Here is a 25081-nt window from a genome sequence, read left to right on the forward strand (position 1 = left end):
TTACCAAGAAGACTTCGGTTACAAATAATAAATATTTCCCAGAACATGCTTTAAATATGATTCCTGACAGAAACTTGCATAGCTGTCTTGGGAGTGGACGTTTTCCTCAACCTGCAGTCTGCCTTTAGGAAGCTGCCATCTCTTCCTCAACAGCAACAAAGTTTATCTCAAAAGTCCTACTATATATACTACATAATCTTGCTTTCATTGGAGACGAGCAGAGGAGAGGGAGCAATACAGTTTCTAGCAAATATTAACATCTGTTTTGTTTTCTAGTTACACCCACTAAGTTGTATGAGGGAACGATTATCAGAAGGAGGCTAGCTCATTCTCACAATACCATAAAGCCCTGGTTTTATAGAGGATTTGTGTCAGAGAGTAACACCACTGGGTACCACAGACCCACTGCTGCCTCACCAATTATCTTCCAGCATGTCCGCAAAAGAGTGTCTAGACCCAGCCTTAGTTCCCTGATGTAGGAGAAAGGATCGCTACAGCTAAAGACAAACCATTCTGGAATAAATTCTTGAAAATTAATGTTTGAAGTTGGAAAGTAAATGGAATTTGAGTAAGAACAAACATTGCCCCAGACTGTAGCCTGGAAATCTGTTGAGAGACAACTCTTGTGAATTTGTTGGGTTTGCAATATATCCCAAAATGCTAAGTACTATCATCCAACCTGATCCAATTAATTTATTTTGCTCAAAAGCTGTCTGTTTCTTATACAAGTTACCAGGTAATACTTAAGAAGTACTACAGAAAATGAAAGTCTTGGCATCTGTGGACTTAACGCTCAAACCTATGTACTACTTAGATTTTTGCGGTAGCTCCATATTACCTTTTCTAATCCAGGTAGATCCTTCCCTTTTTCCCACCCTCCAGGTTTTTCTGAAAGAAATGAAACCAAATGTACAACTTTAATACATAGTTTAATTTATTTTTCAAAAAATATTAGTGTATTTACACAATTTTCTTATTTTTTAAAGCATTTTGTTCTTGCCTATTTAAAAACATCTTGTTGAAAAGAAGTTCAGTCAGGTGACTACATTACAAAAATTTGAAAGAGCAGTCACTGTAGATATAAGCAATTAAAAAATACAGCAAAAATTGTTAAACACATACCATTCCATTAACAGTAAGTAGGAGTGCACATTTTTAAGTTGCTTGTTTCCACAAATTGCTCTTTCCAAAAGATTGTTTAGTCTATGTCAGTACACACTTCTGCATCAGAATTAGCATTTCCTTTTCCTCACTGACCCCCCTCCCCTTTTGCTTATACAAATGTTGCAATAAAATGCATTACAGTAGTATATCATTTACAAAACAAATGAGATTAAAACTTGTTTCTTAACCCATTGGATTGTATTTAAGTAAGCAATGCCATTTCATAGACATGCAATAGATTCCAAAAGCTGTTTGGATCCGGATAATGATCTCTCTCTCTGTGTCTCTCTCTCTCTCTCTCTCTCTCAGTAGTCCTGCCTGAAAACGTTAATTTGCATTGCTGAATGATGCTGTGTTGATTCCTCTTCAGAGGGTTCTGCTTTCCAGTTTTGGCCATTGGGATAGCATGTTAAACATTGTATTTAGTAAAAATAAATACAAATAAATTAAAAACAAATTATGCAAGAAAAGTATTCTCCAGTTGATATTGCTTATAGGGAAGCTTTACTATGAAGCCTGTGGCAATATCTAGTTTATACGCATATGGTAGGTCCATTCTTTTCAGTAGTACTCTCTCAACAGCGAAAAAAAAGCTATGAATATGGCTGTAATTTTGGAGAGAGACAGTAGTGATCTCCTTTCAAACTTCGTCAGGAAGCCATTTTCCTGAAAAAGAGCATACGTGGTTAGGGATAGCTTAAAAATAATGAATATGTAGGGAAAAAAGCACTGCCTCATGCTAGTGTCGAGTTAAGAGTGCTACAGCGTTGTGTATAGAGGGACAGCTTTTCAGAGCTCTATCTGAAAAAAATGAATAGGTTTTTTAAAAAAGTAGCTGAAAATAGCTACACTTTGCTGAATGTTTGTTTTATCTCCAAGTCAAGATTATGCCCTCCCCATATAAATAGAAAATGAATGTGAACTATATCATTTGAACCCATATCTTTAAGGAAGGTACAAACACCGTGTTTCTGATGTAATAATATGCTTATAAATTTCTTCCTTTAAGCCTCTTTATTCTACTGTGATGAGCCATATAATATGACAGAGAATGTGTCCAGGAGCTGATACTTCTCATAGATAGGATTGATTCTTTCTGAAGAAGATGGAGAGAGGAGCCTTTATAATAAATCTGATGTATGAAGGATCAATGACTCACTATCACCTTTTTTACTGTTACCAGAGAAAGGACCAAAGCAAGCAAAAAGAAAATAAAGGAAAACAAAAGCACTAGAAAATCAGTGGGGGAAAAAAGTAATAGCAAATAGCAAATATAAGAGAAGTGGGAAAAGAGAAGGGTGGAAAGAGAAAGCACCATTTACAAATAGGTAAAGGAAAAAAGTACCAGGGAAATAACTGACTGTGATGTCATTTATTCACCGCTTCTCCTAACTGCAATACAAAAAGGTACTGGTGTGACGAAACTGCAAAGTGAGAGGAACCTCCCCCTCTACTAGCAGAAGTGAATGTCAGCAGCTTAACAAAATAACCCACGTACTGATAAATGCTTTCCTCAGTTTTGGCCATTAGTATATGAAGGTTCTAGGATTGTCTCAATCCAAAACAAATAGATAGGATTTGCCCCCAGTTGTATTTAGCTGTAGATTCGTTCAAGTAAACTGCCTTGGGGGGGATGAAGTAGTGGCTTCATTGAAATCCACAGCAAAACCATTGACTTCAACTCTGAGGATCGCACCTGCATGTTCTTTGCTTACCTTCAACTTGGACCAATTCCTCTGTGGAAGCATAATTGCTGAACCTATCCTTAGGATGCCATTTAATTTTAGATTTAAATTTAATAATGGGAAATTCGATGGAACTCATAGTTGACACTGCTTTGAGCAGGAGGTTGGACTAGATGATCTCTTAATGTCCCTCCCGATGCGAATTATGGCATGATCCTATGACTCAAGACGAGCGATAAGGTTTTGACTGTTAAAGGTACAGAAAGCGACCTTTCTAAAAGGAAGGTATCTTTTAGCATTGTTGCACTTCAAGCAGAAACAAAGTTTTCACTGTAAGTCTCAAGCAGAGATTCCAGACATCAGAAATTAAGCCACCAAATAAAGCCCTGAATATACTGTTTTTAACATTGTCTGTAACATTATTTTCCCTTAATTAAGAACAATCAACACTTTTGTGGAAAATGACAAGATGCTGGACTGAAACTTACCCAGCCACCGTTTGCATCTATCCATTCAGCTTTGTTGTTTATGATGTACTCTGTGATGAAATAAGAAATCCGCTCCTTCTCCTCTCCTGTGAGCTGAACTCCATGCTCTTGAAGCTTCTTAGTGAGAAGTCCTCCAAATGTAAATATGGTCATGATTCGTCCCCAGTTAGTATTTCCATCAGCAAATTTTTCTTCCATGACTCCATTGAAAATTCTCTTGGCAACATCTACAGAGGTAATATCAATCCTATCCAAGAACGGTCGGAGAGCCTCCTCTGTTTGATCTTGCAGCGAAGATGCGATGTTTCGCAGGACGTGAGCAACTCTGGTTTGGGCTGGTCCAAGATGTGATTCTTGAAGAACATACTGCAGATAATCATGAGCTAAATAATAAACGTAATAAAACTCAGCGGTTTCCATTTAGAATCAAACTTGGAGAGCAGTGTACAGCTCTTAATCTGGGCAATAATAAACAGCCGCAGAGCATGCATGCAGCTTTTTATCTTTGGGGTTTGATGGAATTTTTTTTTGCTTTACCACACAAGTTCCTGTAAAAAGCTAGGGGCTTAATGATTGTGTGGGTTGTGGAATATGTGACAGCGGAAATGAAAGAAAAAGCGTCAGCTCAAAGGGAGAAAACATGTCTTCTTGAATGATTTATTATTTCTGTAAATAGTAAGATTCCACAACTGAAATCACCAGCTTTTACCACATTCTTTAGCAATATAAATTGTCATTTTCTAGGGGCTTCTGCTATGTAATGCCAGCAAAGATTAGGCATTTGGCTTTTAAAAAAATGCTGTAGGAGCATGCAGATGCTCCCCCCCCCCCCCCCACTCTCATCATTGCCGGTGGCTAAGGCTCCAGTCTGTACTGTAGGTATATGGATTATTTCTAATTCACAGCTATTGCAAGAAACTGGTAGAAGTTTCTAACAGGATGGAGAAATAGATAGACTGTCTTCATCATTCAGGGGGCTTTATATAACTGCTTGAAGAGGGAACACAAAGGTGGTACATCTTTCCCAGCAAGTATGGAAAAGTGAGAAAGCCAGTGTTATTCCCCTGTTCCAAACTCTCCGGCACCATCTCTCTGAGTGCTCTTCAAGGTGCTTTGAAGATTTGAATGTAGCTTCAAAGACCTCCTTCCTCCTCAGGGAGTTCTAGTATAAAAGACAATATTAGTATAAAAGACAATACTAATGCAGTTGGCACGTCATAAATGAGTAAATGAGGTGGAAAATATGGGGCGAAGCTGGGGATACGTGATATCATCTGAATCTCTCATGACAACAGAAGCTACCATGATACCTCCAACTATTGCTCTTCAATTCAAATTTTTGGTCAAGCAGTTGTTTTGGGGGAGAAAAGCTGAGGTGTTTGGAAGGGTGTAGCGCTCTCTCTCCTGATAAACTCTCTTTGCCTGAGGCAATCTAACTCTGCTAGAGGGTCAGGATGTGTCTCTAAAGAACTTCACTCCGTTGCAAAGGCTTCAGGGCAGCAAGCAGTTGGATGCTTGAAGACCCCTCTCTTCCTCCATCCTTTCTCCTCCGTCCCCTTCTTCATCCCTCTACTCCTGAGCCACCTCTCACTCACCCCTTTTCCTTCCCTGGGAACGAAAAGCTTTCCCAATACCACACTCCAAGAGGTCTTCTCCTCTGCGGGGATGGAAGTAAGCCCGCAGCCTGTCTCCAGTCCCGGGCACTGCTGACACAGGGCTTGAATCTCAGATGTTAGGACAGCACTGGTACCTAATCTTATTGGAGCGAAGCATATCTAAACTGTGACATGACTGTGGTGTCCGTATTTTGCCTGACACTAGCCTGGTCAGCCATTTAGCTCCCCCCCTTTCCCCCGCCCCCGCCCCCGCCCAATATGTAGTCTGCTGCTCTGACATCACAGTTTTGCAGAAACCCCTTTGAGTAGAGCAATGTAGTTTCCAGTTCCTTCTCAGGGTTTTTCTTCTGTATATGGCAAGTATCTCAGAATGACAACAGTAATCTTCCATCCTCAGCAGGGTTTGAAACCTCAGGCTAACACCAGTGTAGCACAGACATCCATCACTTCAGTTACCAGGCTAGGGAAAGTCTTTGCCTCACTTTCTTTTGGAGGCAGAAGGTGATCAGAGCCACGTTCACCTTTGGGAGAGAATGGGTTTAGGGGGGCAATATGAGCTGGAAGAGTTCCTGTGTTAAGTGCTACTCTCAGGAAAGGATGAGATGCTAGGACTGGAAATGGGCTTGGGGTGGGAAGCTAGCTCTCCCTACCTCCATACACACACGTTCTTACCAAAGCTAATTTTGAATGGTTAAATAGGTCCTCTATCCAGTACCTGCAGCCGCTGCTTTGGCAGAGCTATTAAGCTGGCTTTGGCTTTTCTATGTTCAATGTTTTCAGAAAATTGCAAACATTTTTATGAAGAATGCAAATGAAAAAAAGAAAGGGGGGGGAGGTATGTGACAGTTCTTAACTCTTTGCAACTCAGATAAATCTGGGCAGAAATTTCTGGGACAGAGGAAAGGCTTTGCTCTACCCAGACAGCTTCTCTCCTGTCAACAGCTTGCTGCAAACAGGGCTAAGAGAGCTATGTGAGGAAAAGTCAAAAGAACCCTTCTTTTATATAATAGTCTGTGAAGTTGTAGTACACTCCTGACTGTGTTAATAATTGATTGATGAAAAGCTCATTGCAAACACTCTGAAGGAAAGAAAGAGTTAAGCATGAGAACAGTGACCGATACCCAAGGAGGCAAGTTTGCTTTCCTCGCCGTCTATGGGAACAGAGCACTGCCAGAAGCAGGTATTTCTTTGTAAGTGGAAGCCTTTAGGATTCTGAGGAGGGTGATGAAATAAGGCTACCAGCACGGCACGTCACCATTGTTGAAAGAAATCAGTGCTAATGACTTAGCCATTCTGGTGCAAATGCTGCCACTCACAGTGTCTTGATCTCATAAAGGCGGTATGGTGAAGCTCAGATCTCAGCTGGCAGAAAGGGAGCTGGCAGCTCTGAGCAGGTATTTTCTGGAAGGACGAGGTGTGACTCGGGAGACCAGAACTCAAGATGTAGCTGTTGCAAACTGCCCCAGGTCTCTTCAGTTCAGCGTTAGGCACATTTGCTTTTCAGTGGAACATAGTGGAAGGTGTAATTCCAAGTGCTGGACGTTTAGCAGCAATGACAGTTTAAACTGGTTTCTGGGACAAAAACATTCTTCAGGAATACTCTTGCATGAAAAGCCTTAATCCCTTATTTAAAATGAGGTCAAATGAGCACACTAGCCCACTCTTCCTGAGCTCCAATGGTCGATTCTGGACACTGTAAGAAATCAGATTTGGGATCTCATCCTTATATCACGCCACTCTGCGGCTCTGATTCTTACTTGCTACACTAAGCAGTGCCTTCCTTTCTCCTAGCAGATTTCATTAACTTTTTTTTAGCTCTAAGTGAATACCTTTAACTTAACGCATCCCTGCTCTTTCTTCTACCTGCTCTGTCTCCTCAGTGCTGCATCTACCTCACTGCTTCTTTCATCTTTTCTTCTTAGCTGTGAATACTTTGTCCTTTATAAATAATAACTGTTAATAATAGATTTGAAATAGAAACTAGCTTGACATGGAAACTCAAATGCAAACTCTCCTCTTGATATCTGGCATAGCAAGGGGCTTCAAATACTTGAATTTCAGTCTGTGCTCTGTGGATTTGACTCTGTGTTTTACCCTAACCTGAAAGGCTTTTTTTTCTAGAACAGATGGGGACCGAGTTTACAGGTCTTCATAAAACTGACTTGTAAGAGACGATATCTCCTCTTGTTTGAGACAAAAACTAAGCCAAAATAGCTAAAGCTTTGTTGAGCTATTTGTACTACATCTGCTTTGGCAGAGACTTGCTCCAGTTCCTGGTCAATGTGGGAACCGTGAGCTCTTCTAAGGCAGCTGAGCTTTATCTGGAGGAAGGGTTTGAGGCCTTGAGAAAATTCTTACAGAATTTTCCTAGTTTTCTTCCTGTTTTCAAGACCAGACCAGTGCAATTTTTCTGTAGTGTTGGATTTCACTGCAAAAGAACTGCTCAGATAAGTTTTAACTTTCCAGTTGCTCTGCACAGCCGTGATATAAGACTTCAGGAGGCTTTGGTGACTTTTATTTACCCTCTGTTTTCCTATAAATTAGAATATGGCTTTTCTGTGAGCAGAAATGGTTAGTTCCTATTAAAGACAGAGGTTGGATTTGCTCAGTGGAGTGCTGCCACCTAGTCGCAGACGGTTTGGCTGCATGCACAGAAATGTGCCAGGCACAGATTAAATCGTTGTTACCTGAGTGTGTCTTGAATACACATCCAAATCTTCTGTACTTTGTGATTCTGTATGCAGCAAATAACTAAAATACAATAGCATTAGGACTCATCCCCTGGCAATGGTCTAAATTTATAAATGATATAGTGTCTCCTGAAGAATTCTGTCACGAAAATGTCCTGTCAAAAGCTTGGAAAGCTCCTCACCATAAGAAGTTTTGGGCCCAGTTCATCCTAAAAAGCTTCTCCCCATCCTAAAGTTTCTAAGATAGAGAGAGAGGAAATATCCGTAGCAGGATCCTGGATCTCAAATCCTATGGCAATTGAACCAGAGACCTCAAGCCAGTTTACATTCTGTGTATCTCAAGAGATAGAGATGTAGCACAGAAGGCAAGTTCCAGGGAGAACGTAGCCATTTTTGCATATTCTGGGCCACCTGAGAGATTCTGGGCCGACTGGAGGGCTAGAGTGGTCCCCAGCATAAACTAAAGCAATTAAGGGGCTTCTCCAGTTTACTGTTGAGCTGTGGTGCAGCCCGGAATGACTGAGGGCTGAGCAATATGGCACGAGCTCTCTCCTGCTCCTGAAATACCATACTGCAAAGGCTGGGAGGGTAGGTCACATGAAGATGCACACTGCAGTTCCACGTGGCTCAAGCATGAGAAGAATCCTCCAAAAGGCCATCCTGCTGCCTTTATGACTCCTCTATACCACTCCAGTGATGGAAAGGGACTATAGCAAGGGCCCTTGGTTGTGTTACTCAGGGCTCAACCACTGCCTCATCACTTCCTCTGGTAACTCAGCTCAGCTCAAAACTTCGCTTTTTCTGGATCCTAGCCTCTCCCCATCATGAGTTAAGGGCGTAGGCAAAGCACACTGCTCCACAGGATGCTACACATGCCCTGTGTCATCACATGCATGCGTGTGGACACACGTTTTCTTCTAAGTTCTCATAAGCCTTTCTAAATATTTATCTAGTATTGGGAAAATTTGAGCAAATAGTCATAGCTTGTCAGCAGTGAACCAAGGAAAAGTGAAGCTTTGTAAGCCTCTCAGACAGTGGAGCAGGAACAAATAAAGTCTTGGTAGAAGCCTAGAAAGATCTTGCAGATCCAAGATGGAGCAGTGTAGACTCAAGCCAGCTTCATTGCTGAAAATACTTGCTCCCAGAGGGAAAAGAAAAGGTATATGCTTGTGAGTATTTATGAAACAGGAAGTCAAGGGCTCATGCCTCACCATGATAACCTAAACTTGGTGTGTCCCCCACCCCCAAAAGTTAGGCCTTTGGTTCATTGCAGGTGCAGCGTGAACATGTGCAAGGTCCATATTAATCTGCAGCTTTGGTTCAGATCTGTGTCCATGTTTAACCATAGTGCCATCAGAAGAAATAGGCATTCAGCAGCAGCTGCATTAATGCTTTAAAGCTACTTTACTTGGTGGCTTTTCAGTGGTGACACAGCATTTCAGTAACATATCTGAGCCTTATTTAGCATATGGATAATACCAGTGGAAGAGATTTTCAAAACACAGACAAGATTCAGGTACACAGTTTCCACTGAATGTGAATCGGATATAAGTGCCCAGTTCCTTTAGGCACCTTTGAAAAATTGTAGCTATTGGCTTCGATAGGGCTGCTAACAGTTTAAAAATAGGCACACTCTTACATTCTTGGATATTTGATTTTCCTTGAGAAGTTTATGTATCTCATATTAGTACAATAAATGCCTTTAAAATTCAAGCTCACTCCATCAGATGCAATTACCCTGGATGCTTCAGGGGCTTGCAGTCTTCTGCATCAACCCTCCCATGAGTGCACGTGCTTCTGTATTTCTCCCTTATCTAAATGAAGCCTGCATCCACTCGTGTTAATACTAGAAACTTTTGTCGCGGGTCAAGTGTTAGTGATTCATAGATTAAATATCTTTCCTTTAGAAGATAATGTATTCTCTTAATAAATCATTTTAGTCCCCCTTTTATGATATCCCCTGTGTTCATGACCCAGTAAAAGAGGGCTATAGTAACACCAGTATTTCTACTATAACTCACTCTTCATGGAGGTTCATAACTCCTCTTTAGTTTGTTTTGTATGCAGGATTCCAATCCGGAAGCACATTTGTGTTTATTTCCCTTTCAAATTATCTTGAATTATTTTAAGTTATAAAAATGGACAAAAGTACAATTTATAGTGTACAGAAATCTTCCTCTTTTGTAATCATTCCCGATCTGCATTGAATAGAAATGATGTTTAAAGAAACGAATGTGAAATGTGACTTAAGTAATTTTCATATGCTGGAAATTAAATAAAGTGTTTATATTAAGCCATTTTTGTGAACCCTAATTCAGTAATTTTGCTACAATTTAATTGCCTCCTCAAATGTATATCTGCATGAAGACATTGTGGTGTTAGTGTCTACTGTTCATGGCCTTTTAAAAAAAACCTCTTCATCTAACATATCCGGAAATGCACAGACTACACTGTAGTTTGGTAGGACTTTTCTGAAGTCTAAAAGCATTTGGTGTGAAATTCATTCTATCCAGCTATCGCCTAAAAAAACTGGGCTGCACATTGTAGAATAAAATCCCCTGCATAAGCCAACTGCAAGGAAGAACTTGTGAACCTAATATCCCATACAACCGTTCTAGAGGGGCTTTTAATTCCGCCTATATGTCTATTTCTTCTGATTTGTACCATTTCAACACACACTCTGCTGTTGGCGCTGTGTAGTATTTTCAAATCCACAATGATTATGTGTAAATTGCTGCAAATTATAGCAAGAAATTAGCTGTAACCCCCATGGTATGTTTTTGTCCTTGTGTTTGTTATGATTTTCTGATCCTCCGAAAAAGCATGCTGGGATGTCATTTCTGTGCTCCTAGGAGAAGGCTGTGAGTAGCAATAGCGAGCTAATCTGTCTCTCCAGGTATTTATACCACATTCACTGCTCTGCTGTCTGAGCATGTAATACTCTCCTCTCAATTTTTTTAAGTAAAATGACGTCCTATTAAATAGTGTGAAAGAAGCTGATGGTCCTGTGACTAGTTATCCAGACCTGCTGCCATTTTTTTAACCATAGCAGAAGGACAGAAGGGAATTTGCTTTGGAGCTCATTTTTTAATCATATAATTTTACAGTGCTCTGTGCTTTGAATTATATTTTCCCATCACTCCATTGTCACATCTGTATTGAGCCCCTGGTTTGTCTAGGGAATTAAGTCTGCAGCGAAACTGTAAGTCTGTCATTAATGGGGCTAATACCAGTACCTGCTCAGGCCCAGAAATGCCCTGTCTTTCAGAAAGGCTAGTCCTATAGACCCTTCCCAATCATCTCCATGCAAAACATTTAGTTATTTGTGCTGACTCTTATAAGCAATGAAGCAACACCTTCAGCAATGCCCAGGTCAGGAATATGGATTGCCTTGTGCTGGGCATTTTGCCTATTAAAACCAATAGGAGTTTTCTGTCCCACTTCACTGAGCATGGGGAGGAGGGCTGAGCCTACATGAGGCCCACCGGCTGCACTGAGCAGCAGGAACGGGACCATGATAGTCTTTCGCTGGGCAACAATGAGGATGATTGCATTTAATTTGCGAGGCATTTTAATGGCTATCAGCAGCAACAGCAAGTTAAACTCTGTACCAGCAGTTCCATGTATGTCATTTTGAGTTTTCACAATAAACCCCCAGAATACCCATTCATCTTTAGCAGACTTGCCTTTGTATCAATTTGAGACTGGATTCTTGGCATGCCAGACTATTATGCCTTATAATGACTTAATCAAAGGCTTTCATAGATTATTCTAGAGCCAAGAAACCTTTATAAACCCAAATGCTTGGGTGGACGCTTGGACCCAGCAGTGAGTGCTTTGCTCATGAAGTCAGAGGAGCTCTGCAGATCCTGGCCTTCTGTGCCTCAGCAGAGCTCTATTGACTTTGGTAACTTCTTCTGTGCAGAGGCATGAATCTGCCTGCAGGGAGCTAAATGAAGCCTGAAGTCACTGATTTTCAAGGGAAAAAACACTTTATTTAAAGATCTCTGATGTTTTCTTAATTATTCCTGATTTCAAAGTATGACATCACAGCAGAATAATGATATTAAGGAGCGGCAGCAAATAAAACAACCTGTTTCACATGATTTACTGCAGTAAAACCAGAGAGAATGGGAATGACTGAGTTAGACAAGGTTTTTACTTGTTCTTTGTGCTGGATAACTGTTAATCACTCAGTGAGAAATGCATATCCAGTGACCAGTTCTCGAGCAATGTAAATAATAACAACATCCTTGTTTCTCCTTTGCCCTTAATCTCCTTTTGTAGGTTTGGCAATAAACAGCCATTCCCAATCTATTTTGCAACTCAGACCTCAGATCCAAAAAGCCCCCATCAAATGTAATCAGTTTGCTCTATATCCACCCTTTATATTCCTGAGCTAATAAATGGGCACTGCAGTTCCAAAGGGAGTTCATTTTTATGGCTGCCTAGAGGGGATTGAGAGAGTTGTTGTCTCAGTTTTGTACAACTCAATTGTTAGCTGAACGTACTGGCAGGGACTAGTGTTCTCTATGAAACGTGGCAAACCACAACATCTAGAGCTTTTTTACTCTGTATAAAACCTGGTGTTTGTATGGTCTGGAAGACCCCTTCAACTCTCGGAGTTTCAGTTTCCCTATCTGTGAGATGGACTTGTCAAAAAGATTTGTTGACTCAGCAAATATGACTTTTTTTTCCATTTATGCTATAGATTTCCTGCATGACCTTGAGAAAGCTATTGGCCTCTCTGTGACTCAGTTCCCCACTTCTAAAATAGAGGAAATAAGAGAATTACATTCACATGCACACCATTTGCCTGAATTTAGCAGCCTTCCCAGCAAAGCTTGTTGTGGGGAACCTATTTATACCTATTTGCAGTTCAGCTGGCTCAGCTTGCCCTGAGACTTTTTAGCCCAGGCTATTGATGACTGTGAGCATGCAGTCACACACCAAACTGAGCTGAAGAAGGTAAGAGCTGACTCAAGGGAACATCACCTCAGCTGTTTGCCAACTGAATGTGAGTCAGAGCACTAATACTTGTTTTCTTCTATCCTTTGTCTGAAGTCAGTGGAGCTATTTATTTGTACAGCAGCTAGCACACTGGGACCTTGATCTCAGCCAAGCCTGAAAGTGCTATTTTTTTTAATAGCATACTCTAGTATAATACACTGTAGAGTGAGATGTTAGTTCAGGTATTCTTTTAATATGTGTATGTATATATGTCTCTCTCTTAGATCCATTTTTCTCCTTCATAACACTGTAGATGACAGATCTGCCCTAGAGATGCCAAAGATGTAGAATTCACAGTTCTCTGAACATATATTTTGGTTAAGTCACCAAAGACTGAGTTCTTGTGAGGCACTTTGAAAGGCAGTTTTATCAAGTCCATCTCTTCAAACCACTTTTCTTTCACAGTAAGGTTTGCTAGCTGTAAAATTATTCTATTAAACTGTGTTACCATGCTTTGAAGGGATTCATTTTCCAGTGCATTGATCTTTGATCCAGGATACTTTTTCCTGAAAATATTCTTCCTTTTTAAGCACTTATAGAGAAGTTGCTTTTGTGTAATCTGAAAGTCTTTGTAGACCAGTATATCTTGTGTAGTCTGTTATTTGTTATTTGCTAATCATTTTTTCTGGATAGTGGATTTGTGAGTGGATTCCTGTTCAATCATGGTCAGATTCTTCATGGGGTTTAGTATACTAAATTAATTCCTTGTGTAGCTCTCCAAAATAGTCTAAAATGATAGATTTCATAAATGGATATAATCTCATTTAAAAATAAACAAACAGTTCTGGCAGTTTACTACTTAAGTGTAAGTAATGTTCTGCAAATGGAAAACTGGCAATACTTGTAATAGCAATAAACTATATCTATAGCTAATTAACTTGTAATCTAACTGGAAACCCTTCTCTTTTTAGAAGGTAAGAGGCCAACACTCTTGCATGATGTAGTCAGATTTTCTGTTATTAATATCCAGCTGGATAGTCAACAAAGAAAATATTGGGTTTTTATTGCACTAATTCCCTGCCAAACACGGCTCTCTACATTAACCACGGCCTCTTGTGAAATCAGCAGGAGTTTTAGGTATGCTTGGGGGTCTCCAGTCACTGTGTCTGTTTGAGACAGGGATGTTTTCATCCCAAAACATCCACACAACAATCTTTCTTCCCTTCGTCACATTCAAGGCCCGGTCCTGCAGCCTCACATATGCACATGCATAAGCTTTACTGAGAGCGCTTCTGTCTGAGCATAGGGAGGCAGTGATCCTTTGCAGGATCTAACCTGTAAAGTTATCATCTCAATTCTAAAGAGTTATGAACACTCCTATCATCTTCTGATGAAGTACAGCTGGATAACAAAGTATCCAGGCACGTGCCCTCTGGAGTAGGGTTCAATTCTGGCAAAGCTCTTCCTCATTTCCTCGCAATATTAACAAGACAGGAGTGCTGAGACAAACATTTACAACCTCAATAATACATTGAAAGTGCAGTTCTGCTGTGAAAAGTGACTCAGTAAAAATGTCACTTCCAAGCTGCAGGATTATTGGCTCTCAGTGACTCGAGACCAAATGTGCTCGGTTTACAAGCAAAATTACAATATTTACTACTTAGCTGCCAGACATGCAAATTGGTCAGGATTTTCTGTTGCCTTACACCCTGTGTAGTAGTAGCTTTCCCCTGGGTAGGTGTTGCAGTCATGGTTTGGTATTGTCTTACTTACATCCACTTTACATTTACATTACCTAGGTTGCAACTAGGTAGGAAGCAGGTCAGAATAGGTTCTTTGCCAAAAGCAGATGGCAGATATTTGAATGCCAGATCATCTAGCCTGCCCTGTTTGATAACACAAACCACAGAACTTCAAGTAGTACCTTCTTGCTTATAGCTCCTAACTTCCAGCTGAGAGAGTGTGCTGGCCCAGTGAAGCCACCACAGCAGCATAATTTCATTTCTCTTAATAGCTTTGCACAGGTCTAACAATCCAGATCCGGGACTCTGATTCATATGTGATGATGACTTGCCTTGCAACAAATGTTCTGGCTCTTTGTCGCAGAAGCTGTTCCCTCCCACCCCTCCTTTCTTCTGTCCTGTCCCTACTGCAAAGCCAGCTCAACTGAAGCAGAATCTCAGCTGCTGCAACTTGGATCCCAACATATCAAGGTGAAAAAACAGTGGTTTAGGTTATTAATACCCTCTGTCTCAGTTTGGAGCAGTTCAGTAGCCATGACATAACGGCTGAGCCATCCTTATGGCAGAGGCAGGTCCATGGGCTAGTGGCAGGGACCTTCCTAGGTGTCTCGCTGTGAGCTAATCCCACCTCCCTCTGAGCAATTCAGGTGTGTGAATCCGGAGCTACCTGAATGGTGCATGTAAGAGGATTCAGGGCAAGAATGTTGTAAACCATCTTTCTACCAGGATGCACCTGTCTTGATATTCAGTGTAAGTTTGCTCCATGCCACTGATGCTCAGGAAAGCTTAGCACCAAGTTCAGTAGTTAGATAATATGATAGACAAGAAGTTCATTGTTAAAGCTAAACACTTCATGATGTTGTCTTTCTGCCACGTTCCTACATGGCCCTGAACTCGTTTGAGTTAGGTAGGATACACTGATAAAACGTTCTGTAATCTGTTAACATGCATAAATTAGCATTCATCCCTTTGGCCAGACAAAACCAAAACCCTTTAATATAATTTGGGGTTTTGGTACCTTCTGACACACAAATTAGGAAGAATGCTGAGTAAGCACAGGCCATGCCTTGTTATCATGGGTGAATGCTTGCAACAGTGTTGACTCCTAAGGAATCTGTAGAAATTTATCTTGAGGAAAGCAGCTGAGTTATCAGCCTGCAAAGGACTAATCAATAGCAACCTGTTTCAGCTATTACAGTTTCCTTAATTTGACACATTCTCCTTTTATTGGCAACATCAGTGTTTTTTCTGACTTGAAGAAATTTGAAGCAACTTGCAGCTTGAAGAAAGGGGATCACTGTCTCTTAAGTGATAAGTTCTGGGAAGCTTTACCTTCAGATTTGCTATAACATCTCTGTGAATACTAACCAAACTATCGAGAGGCTAAAAGAAAGACTAAGGTAATAGTGTGCAGAGAAACTTCAGTGCAGAGATTTAGCTATGTATTCCTGATCATGTTAATGGGAATCCTACTGTTAAATCCTAGTGTACCCTGCTAAATAATTTGCCTAATGATTTCAGTGAAGCACAGAAAAGCATGCACCATCTGAAACTGAGTCCATGTTTGACATAATATGCCTGATGCATGGGACCCAGAGAACAATATAGAGCATTGCAATGGAAATACCTCATTTCCAGTATGGGAGGAAGGAGACAGGTCCTAAGAGGGGTAAAGGTGTCCTGGCTCTCTTAGGACACCAGGGCTTGCTGTAATGGATCCCAAGCCTCTGTTATAAAGTCTGCTTTTTATCTTGCTGTTAAGTAAGCACTCTTCTTACCCTGTTTTTTAGGATCCAGTTCTTTACTGAGGGAAAGTCCTGGGCCTCTCAACTGAGCTGGACTCCAAAAGCACTGCCCAGCTGTAGGGTCTAGGACTCTCTAATCTGCAAGGAATTTGGAGCTGGAGCTGATTTGGACACAAAGCACTCTCTCTTCTCCTTTTCTTTTTTTTAAACAATGATGTTTTCCCATGCCTTCCCTGTAACTCAGACTTTAGCTTTGGTGTATGCTGCTTCTGTACTTCCTACCTGCCTTGGGTAACAGTTTAAAGGATGGTTGGTCAGTGAACTTTCCTTGCAGTACAGTTCCACTCACGTAATGATAGTTCTTGACAGACTGTCCATATTATGCTGCCTTTATAACCTATCTGCTGTTTCATGCAATAACTACATCCTATCATAACTGCATGTAACAACACAGAATGAACGGGGAAAAGTGACAATGCAAGAATTTCTCACCTTTCACACATTCAACTTTGATCTTTCCATCTTTTGAGTATACGTGGCAGAGCCAGCCCCAAAGCAGAATTAAAGCAGACTGTGGGAATTGACTCATGATGCATCTCTAAGTCTGCTAGAATGCTATATATCCTCCTACCACATTTAGGGAAGATTCGCTGTGCATTAAATAGTGCAGTATTTGCATTTGCAACTTGGACATTAGCAGAGTGCCTACACATCCCTGGCTGAAGGCTGCCTGTCATGATCCTTCCAACACTTAACGTGTATTTGAACTGTACTGGGAAAAGCTGTTTATGCCAAAGTTCTTCTAATACAAAGGAAATTGTGCTTCAGAAGTCATTGGACTGCTTGGGAAATTTTCTTGGGAAACTCATATGCTGCTACAAATGAAGCTTTTTGCTGTCCAAGTCACAATCTTATCTCTGAGTTCAGTTGGAAATAATATGTCAACTGCAATGACTGGGAATCTTACACTGGTGGAAGTGGCATCGCTCAAATGATGAAATTTGACCCACAAACACTTTGGGACATTTTTCCAAGCAGCTGCATCTCAGCTCTCCTGTCTTCATCAAATCCCAGCTCAAGTAATTAGCCTTCCATTTCAAATGGCAATATTATTCTTTGCTTCCCTCCTGCACAAACAATGTTACATGAGTGCAGTAGGGAACGCCACCATTTCTCCAGTTTAGCAGCAGCTACAGTTTAGCAAAGAGTAAAAAGACCCATTATCAGTCTCTACAGCACCTTCGTTCTCTTCAAGATGAATGGTACAATATAAGTGTAGAGGATTATTTAAAAACCCATTGCAAACGCTTCTAGCATATTAGCCATAATAATAGTTTGACTGTTTTATTTGGCAATAATCCAATTCTTTTGTCAAGATACAGTACCTGGCACTTGTACTCACAGACTAACTGAGAGTTGGATTATTGGCTCATAAAATAGCAGGATGGCAAAATTATCAAGAAAAACAATGACATGGTTTTTATGTTGCTGTAAGTTATGGATGTGTAATAAAAGGGGGCCATGAAGTTCTTGAGCCAGTAAGTATAAAGGTGAGGGTTTTATTGCAGCTGTAAGCTTTGAAATGTGCATTTAATACAGAATGATCTTTAGCTGCCCAGCCTGATTTTTGTGTACTGGAGTAATGAAAATAAACGTGAACTAGATAACTTAGGAATTAGGAATTCTAGAAAGCCAACGTCTTTCTTTGAGATCACTAAGCAAATGAAAACAATGCAAAATGTTTCCAATTAAAAGTAAAAATATAAGAGCACAAATGAGACATTGGCCTGAATTCATTCCACATGCAGTTTCTTTGAAATATGAGGAGACAATCAAGAGAAAAGTTCCCTTCTTATATTTGAAGAACATAGTCACAATAACACAATTATAGCAAATCTAGTTTCTAGGAAATGTAGTTTCTAAATCTTGTGCTTCTTATTAACAGATCTGTACTCTACAAAGGATACCTCCAAGGTGGAATTTCTACATGTGGAAATGGAGCAGTGTGGTCACTGACAAAAGCATATCTATCAAATGAATTATCATCTCTAAATAAGATATAATGTTGATAATACTCATCAGCATTAACAAAATAATTTCCTGAACAAATGGTATTCAATGATCCATAGAACTGCTTGAATTTTAAGACTGCATTTTGAAACAAGCATTTAGTTAAACATGAGAACTCCTAAGAAGAGTTTACTGACTAGCTAGTAAATACCGACAGCGCAAGAGTGCAAGTTGCAGTGCTCTTACACTGAGTATGCTCAAGGCCTTTGGAGTTTTTTTACAAGCATAGTTTTTTTGCTCTGGGCTTTAAACCCTTCAGTTTTAGAGCAGTGTCACAGATCGGCATAAGCAGAAGCATTTTTGGAAGCATCTCCAGAAAGACGTGATTAAGAGTGGGTTCTTCACCCTCTCTGTTTCTATTTCAAAGTTAAGCATGGAAGAGGGATCTACGTGGTTGTCCCTCACACTCTGCCAGCTTCTCCGGACAATAAGTCAGTGGGTTTGCAAACTGAGGGAATCTGAACTCCCAAACTTTCCTTGGTGCTTGCTTATTTGTTCCCAAAGGAAAACTCTTAGAGAGGCAGAGCTGCAACTGGTCCAGGCCTGAGATCTATATAAGGCTCAACAATTAAGAGACGCATTAGGCACAGACGTGATTAGCTAAGCCTTAGAGCACCTTTGTGCTGCAGGTACTTCATATTATCTTTTTGTTTCTAGAGGTGGTCCTGAGAGTTACTCACTGTCTATGAACTATGGAGTTTCTTACTCCACAATAGTGTCACCAGAGAAGAAAGTGTTACCCAACATGAGTAAATGTGACAGGGTTTGGGTCTATAGTTAAGTCTAATCTACTCTGAAGTGAGAAATGAAGCAGGCCTATCCCTGCTTGATGAGTCAGTGGCAGAATCAAGACAACAAGAATCCCTTATTGCTAACTCTGTGGTACAAACATATGCCTTCCCTCTCTGCTTTCCCAACCTTTCATTAATGCAGCAGTAGCAGTTAGATTCCCGTATATTTTTCTCAGGAAAAACTTTAGCCAGCGTTCCAGGGTTAGGTGGGAATCCTTCCTCTGGTCTCTCTTCTAGTTAACTTCTAGAAGTTAACTTCTTCTTCGTTAACTTTCTCTGCTCCTGTAAAATACCTTTTTTGGTGTTTGCCAACTGGCCAGTGTGAATATGAAACAACAATGGCTGACAAATACAAAATATTTCATACTTGCTTGGTTGCTGCCCTTAACCTCTCACCCAAGTAAGCATCCCTTTACAACTCTACGGTTACTTTTCATTCTTTGTGGGCTACTGTAGCCCAATATGAACATATAAGAACTGAGTCAGGCTGCCAAAATTATGTGTGACTGAAAATCACAAGGATAATTAAAAACAATAAAATGCATATTTTTCTATTTGCCTTTGGGTTTTCTGAACATGTGAGGCACACCTGTTTCAGGTCATCAAGCTCTTTGCAACCAAGAAGACTAGAAATTCAGGGCTTTTTTTTTTTTTTTAAATAGGAGTTGCACAAAAATTCTTGTTTCCAGAAAAACAGTGAATACTGTAAAACCTGCAACAAAATGGCCATAATTGGCAACACTGCTGTCAGTGAATGCAGTCAGTGAAACTAAATGAGTGATTTTTCCTTTTACATCTAAAACGTGAGTTTTGCTTTTCACGTTAGCACAATGACTTAGTGTTTGGGTATCTGAAACTACTTGAGGAAGTACAGATTGTTTTTTGCGTGTTTTTTTTTTAATTCTATCAGTGGCTGGCATTAGATGAACTTCACAGTAGGGCTGATTGTCCTGTAAGACTGCACTTTCAACTCATGGCTGACTGTGCCATTGATTTGGCTTGGGCTTGGCATATTCATTTCATCTCTTCACCTTCACACAGCCTGGTGCAGTTAGACTGAATATCATTCTTAATTTTGTTCATACAAGCCTTCTCTCCTTTCTCTAGTCTCTAGATAAATTCTGAGCCTTGTAGCAAGAGGTTCAAAGGGCTAGACTCAGCCCATCTACTCACCCAGACCTTCAAACTTGAACCCCTAACTAGCAGCTGCATCCCTTGGATAAATGGGATTCTGCAAAATGACAGTGCAGCTTGTCTGGGAAGAGGACTGGCCCCATCCAAGAGTAAGTAATGAATTCCCTCCAGGGCTCAGGGCTGTCACAAACATGACCACCTTCTGCTTCCTGTGCCAGATGCAATTCCTAGAGCTTACATTCTTGGATATAAAGAGTGCTGATAGTACCTGCCAAGACATACAGTCCTTCCCCTGAAGAAAAAAAAAAAAAAGGATGAGAAAACAACCTACATATGGCAGATGTTAGTCATCTTGCTTGTTGCACTGTTGGCACAATCTCCACCTGGAGTTCTTGTAGTTGCATCCATGATTTGGGGATGAATCAGACCTACTGCATATATACTTATGGATGATTTGAGCAGACACAGAACATAAGAGATTTTCTTGATGTCCTGATCTGCTCTTTGTGCTACAAAATGCCTGTAAATCTTAGACTCCTTTTTTCTGTTTAGGCAAGGTTACTGGATGGAAAAGGATGGCCTACTTGTAAGAAATTACATATATGATAACATCTGATAGTTTGCTAGAATGGAATAGGCTAATGATGCCAAATCCCATAATTTTACTGTAGGCCATGTAGTGGTGATTTTTCTGAAATCTCTTGATTCTGGAGTCATATTATCATTCAAGAATCTCAATTATACAAACAAAGTTTCCATATTTGTAAAGCTTGTTTCATGTGATTCCCCAGCATATCAAAAAAGTGAAGACGAATAAGAACATACTGAACTCATATTTTGAAAACCAGAAGTCTAGAAGCCAATCACATGGCTTTGGAAGGCCTGACTATTTCTGAACAGTTCATGCTGGCAACATTGTATTTTTTTCCTTTAATAGCTATGTCTGTGCTTGTGTAATTTGGCTTACAACTCTTTCTGTAATACAACGATCAGCATTATTTTGTATATATTAAACTTTGTTTTATTTTTCCCTTCTAGTTCCTGAGTCACTAACTGGAGAGAGAATGTTATATGCAAGGCAATTATTCAGGCGTTGCAAGATTAAAACATGGAATATATTTCCCTGGGAAATAAAGTTTTCACACACAGTCTTCTACATACGTGGAAAGGGGGTGAAAGCTTAAACACTGCCTGTTCCAGTTGCCTGCTTCCAACAAAAGAAAGGGTTGGGGTTATTTTGTTTTTTGGGGTTTTTTTTGTTTGTTTTTAATGCCTTGAAAGCAGAAAAAAATTTAAAAGAGAAGGATTCAAAACAGGAAAGAAAAAAAAGCCACTGAGCTAAAGTAATGTATTGAAGGGAAAACGTTTGTCAGCCCTCAACTGTAGCGTCTCACTTACATAAGGCTGCTTTATTGCAGGCAAAACACAACAACATTGCAATGAATAAAATATTAAACGATGCTGAGGCTTTTATAAGGACATTTTTATAGTTCTACCAGGTGCAGTGGCATTATTTTAATTACCTGGACATGACAAAGAGTGCTGTCAAGCTGAAGTGTTGATTCTCTGGCATATGTGTTTGGTAGTGAAGGTAACAGCCAACAAAAGGAACTCAAGAACTGCAGGAACAGTCATCGCTGTTTGTTTTGATCTGTCCACAGTTATTACCCTGCCAACTGGTGGAAACCATTTTAAAAGGTATAAAACCCATTCTTAAAAAGGTCAATTAATTTACCCATCAAATGAATTCAAATTACTGGTGTCTTCCCAAATGCTAGCACTTGTCAATGTCTCCCACTGGGCCTTATTCAATTTACATACGTAATGGTGTAAGGGATAACCTACGCCCAGTCCAGCTATCTGCTAATGCTCACCCCTGTCTTCCTCCATCTTTGTAACTGTGCACTCAGACTCTTTTCCACCAAAGACCCCAGTCCTGCTGCAGGACCTGCACATCTGATAACTACTGCCCTCTGCTAAACAAGCAAAGCTGCTTGACCATGAAGTACTGCTCTTTATCACCATCATTCACAGGACCTGCTCCCTTAGAAGTTTTTCTCAAACGCTTCCCCAGACATCAGCAGGAATTTGTTCCTTGGGAGCAGAATTGGTCCTGACTCCACTGAAACATTTTCTGCATGTTGTGCCAATAAGAAATCAAATGGTCTTTGCCATTTGCCCACCGAGCATGAAGAGTATAAATGCTTTCCCCTATACCTCTCTATTAAACCTGCTCCCAGTACCTTGATTAGGTAAATGCTCCTGAGAACTCCCGAGTCTCCTCTGTGCCCTCAGCTCCCACTGACTTCAATGAGGCTTTAGGCCGTCCCACTTCTATCTGCCTTTTGCAGGCCTTCTCCCCACTTCGGGACTAGATATAATCCCATTTAATGTGAAGACTTGTCTTTGAAACTCTGCAACTCACAGCACAAGCTATAAGGTATGGAAGTATTATCTAACTCCAGGGCAGAGAGAAATTATGTATCTTGCCCAAGGTCACACAGAAAATCTGTTGTAGCACTAGAGGAAAAAAAAATTCAGAATGTTTAGATTCCAGTTAAGTATAAGATGTTCTTTGCTCTATTCCAAGGGAAACAGTCTGATACAAATTGTATTGCCCTTATACTTCTTGTGTCCTGTGGGAGCATGAATGCATATACTATATAGAGAAGAGTTAACTTTTTGATAGATAGGGACTAATACATGGGTCTTCGATGTTTATGATTTTCTCTGTTCTACCATGACTTAATATTGATTTTGGACTACACGAGGATATGTTGTTAGCAGACAGCTTTCTGTGTTATGGTTTATATTTCTCCCAATCCCTGTCTTCAAGAACAAGGACTTTTGACAGATCATCTGCAGCATATTTTGTAAGTAGTTATTGCTGCTTCACTGCTAAGATCAGTGCTTCTCCCAGTATTTTCTGCCAGGTACTATTGACACCAGCACAAGGGTAGCACCGCAGGTTGTGTGTCTATACCACAGTTCATAGTTCAGTGTCTTAGCACCAATGCACCTCCATCAGTATTTTAAACTGTGAACTGGGCCAGCTGAATTATAAACTAGGTTGCCACCTCTCTCTCTCTCTCTCTCTCTCTCTCTCCCCCCCCTAACTCAGCCCTAGAGAATTTTGAAGATTGAAGGACTGAGGGAGCATAAATATATTATCTCAAATTCTAGCAATGTTTAAACCAAAGGATGAAATCATGCACCCATATTTTTTAAGAGAAACTTAATAAATACATATGAACAGACAGAAAAAGACCATCTTTATCCACACGAATGATTAGTACAAGAGGCACTGTATCACACAAATATGTGCTTTCAAAACTAATGTGGGGTGAGCAAATCAAGTAACCGCATACACAGTTCACTCAACCTGCTGGATGGATGTGAAAGAGTGCAAATGAGGCAGAAATAATACTAGAAGAGATTGGGAGAAGGTGCTTTTTTTCTAGTGTCACAATTTTTCTTTCTTTTAGGAGAGGAGAAGTAGAAATGGATGAAAAGTAGAGGGAAGAAAGCTGGGAGGGAGGCATGATTTATCCCTCTGATGTCATAATCTTCCCACTCATCAATTGTGTCATAATCCCTCTGTTCAATGGTAAGTACTGCATAAAGCAGCAGAAGAGAAGAGAGAAATGTGAAGCGCAGAAAGGGAGAAAGATGAAGAGGGGAAAAGATCATGGAGAAGAAAGGAGGAACCATAGAAGTCTGAAGTTCTGATTTGACTGAAACACATTATGAAACGTTAGCTATGCTGTTTATGGGAGGATTGCAAATGTTCCTGTGAGCGTGATGTTAAGGTAAAAACCTCTCTTCAACCACAGACCCTTCAATGATCCAGATCCTCAACCTTACTCTGCGTGTGCTTTTGCTCATGAAGTCCATCGGGGCATTTACCATGTCTATCACTGGTAAGTTGCTAGTACGTATTGTTTTTATGCACTGCACAGTGTACAGTATACTAAAAGATAGCATGGGAAATCAGGCATTCAGATGAAATTAAATTAAACAGTATGTGTGCTGAATCACATCTAGTTTTACAAAATGTAGCAGGGACAGGATGGATAGGCCTCTACTCTTCCCTAATTCTCTACGTCATTGTAGACTTTACATAGGCTAGAGCTGTCTAAGAGCTACTCACACGTGATGGTCCCCAAAGGGTCTTCCTCTGTTAAAAAACTGGAACAGGATAGGCTTTCAGCACCTCTCTTTATCTCTACCTCTTCCTTCTACCCTATGTAGAGATTGCAGGGAGTGTGGTCTGTAACCTATATTCACTAGCAATTCCTTAGGAAATTGCCAGCATGGAGGTCAGAGAGGGACAGACTCTGTCCCTCCTGATGCTATACAACAAAGAGTATAGTACACTCGAGAAAAGTAGTTAGGCTGTGCCATATTTCTGGCTGGAAAGACTTAGGGATTTCTGTGATGGCTTTAAGATCCTCAAAGGAAAGGTACTACTCCAAAGCAGACATACATAGCTATTAGTTTTCAAAGTCCCTACGTTTCTTTCCTACTGTAGACTACTGGAACAGCAGTTATCCCATTTCAGCTTGATATCCACTGCCCATGTTTGTGAGAAAACTCAAAGACGATCGTGACAAAATACTTGGCTATTATGGGAAAAAATGTATTCTAGGTATATTAAACCTCTCAACTCCCAAGTTCCCTAATGGTAACATTCAAAATCTCAAACACATTATATATATCTGTGAAGCTACAGAAATGCCTTGTTCTATTTTTTTCCTGCAGTAAAATATTTTATTGCTTTTAAATCAAACAAAATCTGCCTACATTTTGACTGTGAAGATTAATTGTCTCACTTAGGGAAACACTGATCAGATCTGCTTTGCTGTAAAACTTTTTATTGGTTGCAAATTTCAAGTCATTCCAGCCATCCAACGCTGCACTAGAGAAAGACTTCAGGCATTATAATTTTACAAGAAGTGAATAACTGCTTGGGGATTTTTCCAAAACAAATGGTTTACTTCTAAGCA

General features: G+C 40.2%; 1 protein-coding gene across 2 annotated transcripts in view; it reads right to left on the reverse strand.

Annotated features, from left to right (window-relative positions):
* Positions 1–838: 838 nt before the first annotated feature.
* The window catches only part of BCL2A1 (BCL2 related protein A1), a 31114-nt gene continuing 6871 nt past the window's right edge, over positions 839–25081 (reverse strand). The window contains exons 1-2 of one of the 2 annotated variants that reach the window (XM_068958357.1): positions 3338–4912; positions 839–888 (exon numbers count right to left, since the gene is read on the reverse strand). In XM_068958357.1, the coding sequence (XP_068814458.1) occupies positions 844–888; positions 3338–3757 (465 nt within the window). In that variant the 5' untranslated portion in view covers positions 3758–4912 and the 3' untranslated portion in view covers positions 839–843. Of the gene's footprint in view, positions 889–912; positions 1831–3337; positions 4913–25081 lie in introns of those variants that run through there. The other variant, XM_068958356.1, reaches the window with a different exon arrangement.

The sequence above is a fragment of the Struthio camelus genome, chromosome 12 (genome assembly GCF_040807025.1).
Source record: "Struthio camelus isolate bStrCam1 chromosome 12, bStrCam1.hap1, whole genome shotgun sequence".
Taxonomy (NCBI): Eukaryota; Metazoa; Chordata; class Aves; order Struthioniformes; family Struthionidae; genus Struthio; species Struthio camelus.